The sequence below is a fragment of the Physeter macrocephalus genome, chromosome 2, assembly GCF_002837175.3.
Source record: "Physeter macrocephalus isolate SW-GA chromosome 2, ASM283717v5, whole genome shotgun sequence".
NCBI classification, from domain to species: domain Eukaryota; kingdom Metazoa; phylum Chordata; class Mammalia; order Artiodactyla; family Physeteridae; genus Physeter; species Physeter macrocephalus.
Window position 1 is genome coordinate 59,303,618 of NC_041215.1, and position 8,925 is coordinate 59,312,542.

At 46.7% G+C, this 8,925-nt stretch overlaps 1 protein-coding gene across 3 annotated transcripts in view; it reads left to right on the forward strand.

Annotated features, from left to right (window-relative positions):
• Positions 1 to 2,188: 2,188 nt before the first annotated feature.
• Positions 2,189 to 8,925, forward strand: part of FMNL2 (formin like 2) — a 316,947-nt gene continuing 310,210 nt past the window's right edge. For all 3 annotated transcript variants that reach the window (XM_024122302.3, XM_024122303.3, XM_028478061.2), the window contains exon 1: positions 2,189 to 2,730. In XM_024122302.3, coding sequence (XP_023978070.1) covers positions 2,614 to 2,730 — 117 coding nt within the window. In that variant the 5' untranslated portion in view covers positions 2,189 to 2,613. The remainder of the gene's footprint in view (positions 2,731 to 8,925) is intronic.

The window sequence follows — 8,925 nt, forward strand, 5'->3', positions numbered from 1 at the left end:
CTGGGCATATACCCTGAGAAAACCATAATTCAAAAAGAGTCATGAAAAAAAAAAAAAAAGTCATGTACCACACTGTTCATTGCAGCTCTATTTACACTAGCCAGGACATGGAAGCAACCTAATTGTCCATCGACAGATGAATGGATAAAGAAGATGTGGCACATATATACAAAGGAATATTACTCAGCCATAAAAAGAAACGAAATGGAGTTATTTGTAGTGAGGTGGATGGACTTAGAGTCGGTCATACAGAGTGAAGTAAGTCAGAAAGAGAAAAACAAATACCATATGCTAACATATATGGAATCCAGAAAAAAAAAATGGTTCTGAAGAACCTAGGGGAAGGGCAGGAATAAAGATGCAGACATAGAGAATGGACTTGAGGACACAGGGAGGGGGAAGGGTAAGCTAGGACGAAGTGAGAGAGTGGCATGGACATATATACACTACCAAATGTAAAATAGCTAGTGGGAAGCAGCCACATAGAGCAGGGAGATCAGCTCGGTACTTTGTGACCACCTAGAGGGGTGGGTTGCAGAGCAATTAAGCCTGTGCGCCACAACTACTGAGCCTGTGCTCTGGAGCCCGCGTGCCACAACTACTGAAGCCCGCGCACCTAGAGCCCATGCTCTGCAACAAGAGAAGCCACCACTATGAGAAGCCTACTCGCTGCAACTAGAGAAGGCCTGCGTGCAGCAACGAAGACGCAACGTAGCCAATAATAAAAAATAAATTTATTAAAAAAAACAACTATAGGTGATTTGCTTAAGAGACCATACATACACATGATGTATTTGTGTGTATCTGTTCCATAGGCTTTTGGTAAAAATTCAATAGTCATTGAACATCTGCTATGCTCAAGTCATCTTGGGGTTTAGAAAGCTGAATGAAACGTGGTCCTTCACGTTTGAACCTTGGTGTGTTATCTTACCCGGAAGCAGTTGCTTTTTAACAAGAGGGTAACAACCCTAGTTTAATATCAGAAGTACCTGCTGAGCTTGTTAAAAATACATTTGCCCAGGCCCCAGCTCTTAGCTTAGGGAAATTCTGATAATAGTCAGGGCCCCTGATGCCTGCAGTTTTAACAACAAGCTCCCCACATGAATTTGATATACAAACCAGGATTAAGAAACACTGCTTTAAGCTAAGAAAGGACTAATTGCAGGAGTTTAGCCGCAAGTAAACCAGGTGGATGCCCTTGAAATCTACAAAGTGAGCAGCTGGCTAAAGTTGTTTATAAGGGTGTTTCTATTTCCACTGTTTCAGAATGGATAGTTATAGTCTGAAGAGCATCCTGGAGAACAGGGTTGGGCCCAATCTTCTCTGTAAAACACCTGGAACACGAGTGCTGTAGAGGAATAAGATAGCTACAGCCAAAGACCATCTTCAAAGTCTTCGCAAACACTCTGTTCTTATTTTTATCTCACACAAAATATGGTTATTTGTGTAAATATTCTCCTTCACTAGATTGGAAAGTATTCCAGAGCAGGAGCACTCTTCTTTCTTTCTCTAGTGAAGGAACACAGTAACCCACACATAATAGCTGTTTGACAGGTGTTTGTTTTGAATTCTTCTCATCCAAATCCTGGGGTCTGACCAGGATATATTTGCATATATCCATAGTGGATATTTATAAATATCCATAAAAGTATATATTTGTTTATAAAACACTTCAGTCGCACAAAAGAATATGTAACATACATACTGAAGAAAGAATAATAATAAACCAAGTTCCCATGGACCCACATCCCAGTTTATGACATAGGACGTTGCCAATACCCTTGGGGTCTCCTGTTGAACTAGATCCTATTGAACAGCTCCTGAAATTTAAATCAGAATGCGTGCATTCAATCATTGACTGATTGGCTCATTCATTCATTTGCCAAATGTGCCTACTAAGTGTCAGAATCGATGTAGACGAGGTAGTTATTTCTTCTGTTGGAGTGGGAGAGGGGGGTCAAAAGTGACATAAACTATTTCCAGAAGTGTACAGATTGTCTTCACTGCAAGCGGCCCTAACCCCGCCTGGCTCTCCAGAGTGGCGTGGTTTCTGAGTGTGGACACTTTGGGCAGAAACTACTGGTCCCGGCAGTCCACGGGGCTAGTGGGCGGAGCCGGGGAGGGGGCGGGGGCGGGGGCCGGGCGAGAGGGGGCATTGTGTCGGGAGCGCGAGGCTGCATTTGTCTGCTCGAGGTGCTGGCAGAGCGAGCGTCGTGTTCGCCGGCGTTGAGCTGGAAGTGTCAGCGGCGGCCACGGTCCAGGCGGGAGTCTGAGTCGGAGCAACCACGCGCCCGCTGGCCGCTATTACTGGCAGGGGGCGGCGTGCCAGCGAAGCAACATGCAGATAGGCGCCTGGCGCCCTGACGACCCCTCCCGAGGAAAGGAGGCCGGGGCGGCGCTGGGGCGGCGGGGAGCATGAGGGAGGCCGGGGGGCGGCTTGGCTCGGAGCGCTGCTAGAGAGCGGCGCGCGCTGCACACTCGCCGGGGCGCAGCGGAGGGCGGGGAGCCGGGCAGGTCGCGCCAGCGTGGGGAGCCGGCCGCCGGGAGCTGTTCTGATTTCCGACGCGGACGCAAGGGGCCCGGAGCAGCCCCCGGCCCCGGTGTGCAGCCAACATGGGCAACGCCGGGAGCATGGATTCACAGCAGACCGATTTCAGGGCGCACAACGTGCCTTTGAAGCTGCCGATGCCCGAGCCAGGTGAACTGGAGGAGCGATTTGCCATCGTGCTGGTGAGTGCGCGGCGGCGGCCGGGAGCAGGGCCCCGGGGCCCCGACCAGGCTGTGCAGCTGACCCCCGCCCCCTCCCATTCTCCCGGCGCCGGGAGCGAGCCTCCTGTCCCAAGGGGGAGGCTCCCACCTCGCCCATTGTGGCCTCCCCCGCCTCCTCTCCGCTCTCCTCCGAGCCCCCCGCGCTCGGCCTTCTCGGCGTCCCGGGATGGGGCCGGGGGCTCGCGGCTGGCTGCCTGGCCGGTCGGCCCCGAACCCATTGTCTGGCGGGAGAGGCACCTCGCAGCGCGTGTGCCCGGGAGGTGTGGAGTGGGCGTGAAGGGAAGGTGGCGCGGGCCGGGGAGGAGGGGGCGGCGAGCCGCTGAGGCTTTTTGTTTAAGCAAAATAAATTCGCGCAAATCCCGAGTCCTCGAGGACGTCCAGCGGGCGCCCAGCCCGGGTCCTGAGGGGTGCGGGGCAGATGGGCGCATGTGGCCGGCCAGGGGTGCCGCGCCGCGCGGCGTTGTGCGGGAAGGCGAACTTGGAGGCGGACGTCGCGGCTTGGCCGAGGGGAGCTCCCCCAAAAGGGAAAGAGAAGGAAACCTGCGCGTGGCGGTGCGGCACCCTCGTCCCTAAGCGAGGAGGGGGACATCAGGCAAGAGAGAAGCTTCGTCTCGGCGCGTTCCTTTTGGTCTTAAATGTTAAAACCACAGAAATGTGCAGTTTTGCGGGGACGTGTTGCGAGCTGACCTGACTCCAGGGGCGACCCCTCCCCTCCCCTCCCCCAGCACACCCAGCCAAGTCTCTGACTCCCTCCCGAAATCCGCTTCTCCTAGCTTTCCAGCTTCGCAAGTATGAGACATTGAAGACTCCCTTCTTTCTGCCTTTCCTGCTGGGACTAAGTTTCTGGGCCCTTCCCAGCCAGAGCCTGTCAGTGCTGTGAGCTCAGGAGGGTGTGGCGGCCTCCCCCCTCGACCCAGCCAGAGTCTGTACTGCAGTTGGTCCCCAGACTTCGATTTTTAGTGTCCTAGGCTATTTCAAGGGGTGTTGGGAGGGAAACAGGCAAGACTGGAAGCGTTCCTAATACTTACACTTGTAGCCTCTTCCTAGCTAGTAAATTCTACATTCTATCTACAGTGCTAGGCAGCAAGAGAAACTTGTGCTGAAGTCAGTCGAATTCTGTATCTTTGTGCGGGTTTTGGGCATGTAACCTGACAACTTTGGGAATCAACCAGAGTCTGAACACTGGGACGTTTAAATTGCCTTTCCTCAGGCCTTTAAAAGGGGCTGGTTTGATATGGGCAGTAGTGTTCTGGATGGCAGATTCGCTTTGTGCTCTGTGGAAGAAGGGGCCACAAGCTTTTTCACACCACCTGGAAACTCTGGTGTGGCAGTCGGGAGATAGATGAGCCTGCCTGTCTTGCTTTGCATAGGCTGTGATCTCCGGCAGCTGCTCCCACTGTTGTGCAGAATGAGACACTCTGAAATGAAACAGCATAGGCTTAATTACTTCTCAAGGCAGCCTGGGTGCATACTTGACCTGTCTTTACAGGGACAAACCTTTTAAATTCAAAATCCTCTTCCTACCAGACTACATAGTTCTTACCTCGTAGCTCTGGGTTTTCTCAGTTTCCATCCATGCTGTGCTGGTGTGTGTACACTTGAAGTGGGAGGGCCAGTGACACAGGAAAACCAGATAATAACAATAATGCAATTAAATTCTCAACTGGGATAGCATGTTTTGCATGAGCTTTCAGTTACCCTGCTGATTAATGACACATGGTATGAATTACTATTTAGAAAAAAAAAAGTCCCATCCTTAACATGGTGGGTTTGTGTTACTATTAAGTCTGGAAGTCACAAATTCAGTATGTAGAAATTCATGATTCTATATCACAAGCTCTTTGGGGCAGTGGTTGGTCGTGTGGCTACTTTTACTCTACTGTGTCACACACAAGTACTGGATGCGGTTCCTTTCTTAATTGCTTAGAATATTTTAAGCCTTTCAAAACAAACAAACAAACAAACAACAAAACCAAAAAATACCAGGCTGACCTTTTTTGGATTAAAACAAAGCTTTTGGGAAAGTCTCAGCTGTGGGCCCTCTTGTTAGGGATGCCCTTGGACGATTGGCTTGGTGTTTCATGTAACACTCCCTAGTCAGCTCCAGCTGCTCTTTGGAGTAAAAGCTGTAAGAGGAGTTAAAAGGAATCATCTTTGTGGGATGATAGAAGCACAGAGTTATGGTGACTCTTCTTGTGGTCAGTTTTTTTCTAAAGTTGTACATGTGATGCTCTCAACTGTGCTTTTCTTCATGAATTGCTTAAGAAATAGATCAAACCATTTAATTCTGAAGATCAAGCTTGAAGGACAGATTATAGGTGGTAATGTTTAAAGTATATATATATGGAGGAATTCTCTGCCCTGAGACAATGGGAATCCTGTGGACATTATTGATACTAGTTTTATTTCCTATATGATAAAGATCATATAAGTGTTTGGGGAGGAAAGCAGGATAGTAATACTGTACAGGAAAGTATAGAAGCACCTCGTTGTAAATATGGCTTTCATCAATAATTGGGCCATTTCAGGCATGGACAACAATTCTTCTCACCTCACCAAGCTCTAGATTATTTAAAGCATTGGGGAAGAGTAAATAAAAATGTAAATAACAGAAGTGCATCTACTTCTGGAAAATCTTGAGATGAAACCTACTCAATGACTGTCCCCCACCACCCCCATCGATCCACATGAGTTAAACCGTATGTGTCTAAAAAATTAGTGGGCATTAATGGAAGGATGAGAGAGTAAAAGATTGCTGAATAAAGCCTGCGTGCAGCAGTGAAGACCCAATGCAGCCCAAGATACATAAATAAAATAAATTAAAAAAAAAATCAGTGTAGGAGGATAGACTTTAAAAAAAGGTTTTTTTAAATAGGAAAGAAAATGAGATTTTTGAGTAGAGATTTGAGTTACTGAACTTCCTGTAATTAATGACTAGTAAAAATTGGATCCAAATCTTAGGAGTTTCATTCTCCTGAGGAGTCTTCTCCCTCCCTGAACTTAGCTTCAGCATCATTACAATAGTAACTATAAAACTTATATTTAAGGGAAAAGATTACTGACTCCTTGTATACACTTAACTATTTGCATCCTTGGACCTGCCTATCAGGTAGAGCTATAAGGTGATAAGCCTTTGTGTGTGTAGGATGTTTCTGTTACACTCTTCCATGGAAGTGTTTCATAAATTATAAATTCAATCATCTGCTTCAATCTTTGTTCCTTTAAGGTGTATATATTTTGTGTATTTTACAAGTAATATTTGTCCGTGTTTTTTGGGTCCCACACATTTATAATTATCTAAGTGGCTCTCCATTGTATTTGTTAAATATTGTCTAATTGTTGGGAATACACACACACACACACACACACAAATACTCCCATGTCCTTTATTCTTAAAGATGATGCTATGAAGGTGATTTTGGGTGTGGTGAACAATTGATGGTCTTTGTCCAAGAATACCTCTTTGGACGATAGATGCTCTGTATATTGTTCACTAATTTTTGGCTTGCAGTCACTGTTTACAATTTAAAATGTAAGCCCCTCAATCCCATTGTCGAGGAGCTGTCCTAAGGATCCTTTCTGAGTTTCAGAGGAAAAGATAATTGTAAGCCCCCCATCCTGGCTGCCATATCTGTGTGATAGCAGATGTCAGGCTGCTCTGCAAACAGATTAAAAAAAGATTAGGAAGGGATGGTTTAGGGCCGTAGTATCTTATGTTTAACACCGGGAACTACTTTGGTGTTTGATTAATTTGAGTCAGTTTCCTTTTCAGTCTTTTTTTCCTTGCCCTGAGGTTGAATGTAGTCACTGTACTTAGGAAAAAGTGGGAACATTTTCTGAGCATCTACTATGAGTATGCCCTATGCTTCCATGTTCTCATTTAATCCTCACAGTAACTCCAGCTATCAGTAACATCATAGATGAGGAAATAAAGATTCCCTAAGTTGCCTGAGGCCATGCAGTTATTAGATAACCAGTCTAGGGTTTTTAACCAGATTTGGAGATCTCCTCCCCTACCCCCCACCCGCCCCCATTATATTATGCTTCCTTAGGCTTAGAACTGGAAAGAAAGACTGAAAGAAAATAAAAAAGGTCTGGAACTAGCAATAAAGCTGTTTAAAAAAAAATTCTAAATCTGGTAAGTGCAAGTTTCAAACTATAAAGCTGGCAGAAATTTCTTCGAAGCGACCCAAGTGCACTGTACTTGATGTTTCTCTTTAGATGACATCCGTTTTGGCATCTTCACTGTGCTGTTCTATTTTCAGGCATGGAGTTAAATATTGATTTGGTCCAAAAGTGTACTCTTCAGTTTTTCCTTTCAAGGCAGTCTTGAACTACCTTGGTTGGGAAGTCCAGGTTTTCCACATCAGAGGGGAGAGACAACCCATCAGTGTAGAGCACAAGCTCCAATTGTAATTACTTGTGAAAAGGATGAGGAAGGTCAAGTTTCAACATTTAAATCTATTTCCCTCTGCAAGGTGTTGTTCCCTTTCAACCATTTCCAAGGAGAGCCTTTGCCATGAAGTCTGCTGAGCAGTTGGATGGGTAGGTGTGTAGTTAGGCCATCGTCAGATGCGCACTGATTTGTTTTCTCACTTTTCTCCAGTTGAGAGGGAAGGGAGATGGAGAAGGGGGATGGATGGAGTGTTGTGCTTTGAGCTGTTACAGTCTCATCTAGGCAGTAACCCCTGAGTTGTTTTATTCTCCAGAGTGGGAATATATGCTTAGGGCGGTGCCTTTCATCATTATCAGGGTGCATTTCCCCCCTAATAATACCAATAAAAAGTGTGAAGATATATTTGGGTATTTAGGATAGAAGATGATCAAAGGCTATCTCTGAATTGCAAATGCTTGGCTCCATTGAGAGACAGGCAGCCGTGTAAACAGGTGAGATGCGGGGGAGAGAAGGTATGAATGCCCTTAAATGATAAGAATTACTTTCACCTGTGGCCTTTCATTTAGCAAACAGCATTGACTCCAGGAGCGGGAGACCTAGTTTCTAGAATCATAATCTGCATCAACTTGGGCAACTCTTTCCTGTGATCCTCGGTTTTCTTCCTCTGTAAATGGGAATACAGTTTGACAGAACTGTTAGGATAGTCATGAGATTTTTGAAATCATAACACTTGGAAGTGTAAAACTTCTGGAACATGATATATTGTGAGCCATTAGCCGACTTCTCATTTTGAAGATGTTTTGTGTAGAAAAATGTGTAGCTGTATGCTGTCTGATCTAGAGAGTAGAATTTCCAGGGTCAGTGACTGAAAGTCACATAAGCATAAGGAAAAGTGTTCTAATATTTAGAGTTGTCAAAAAATGGAGACTGAGCTTTCCATTAGAGTTGCCTAGACAGAAGTTGTATGAAAAATGCTGATAATTGGAAGGTCTTTCTAAGCCCAGGATCCAGCAAGTTCATGGCTTGCACGGTGCCTTTCTTGAGGTGAGTCTGCCACATGCAGGTTTTGGAAAAAGAGTTATAGCATCTGAGAATGGGGAAGGGTCTCCTTGGAGGCTCCTCCTGGGCTCAAAGAAGAGAAAAAGTAGTGTAGGCTCATGCTTGTTCTGGAATTTTTTTTTTTTTTTTTGTAGTACGTGGGCCTCTCACTGTTGTGGCCTCTCCCATTGCGGAGCACAGGCTCCGGACCCGCAGGCTCAGCGGCCATGGCTCACGGGCCCAACCACTCCGCGGCATGTGGGATCCTCCCGGACCGGGCCATGAACCCGTATTCCCTGCATTGGCAGGCGGACTCTCAACCACTGCGCCACCAGGGAAGCCCTGTTCTGGAAATTTATTCGACTTTACAAAAACTGTTGCCTGAAGGGCTTGGTCTTCATGAACTGTGCTCTTCTTTTCATCCTTAGGGCTTGGGGAATAAGGACAAGGTGAAGTGGGCTCCCTGGCCCTTGTATCTGAGCAAGTAATATTTTAAAAAGTGGCTAATTAAAGAGGCACTGATTCCAGAAGACACTCTCTCCATTGCAAGAGAGCACTGGTACCTGGACTCCTCTTAGAAACAAGGCAGAGAATCCCTATAAAAGAACAGACTGGGGCTTCCCTGGTGGCGCAGTGGTTGGGAGTCCGCCTGCCGATGCAGGGGACGCGGGTTCGTGCCCCGGTTCGGGAAGATCCCACATGCCGCGGAGCGGCTGGGCCCG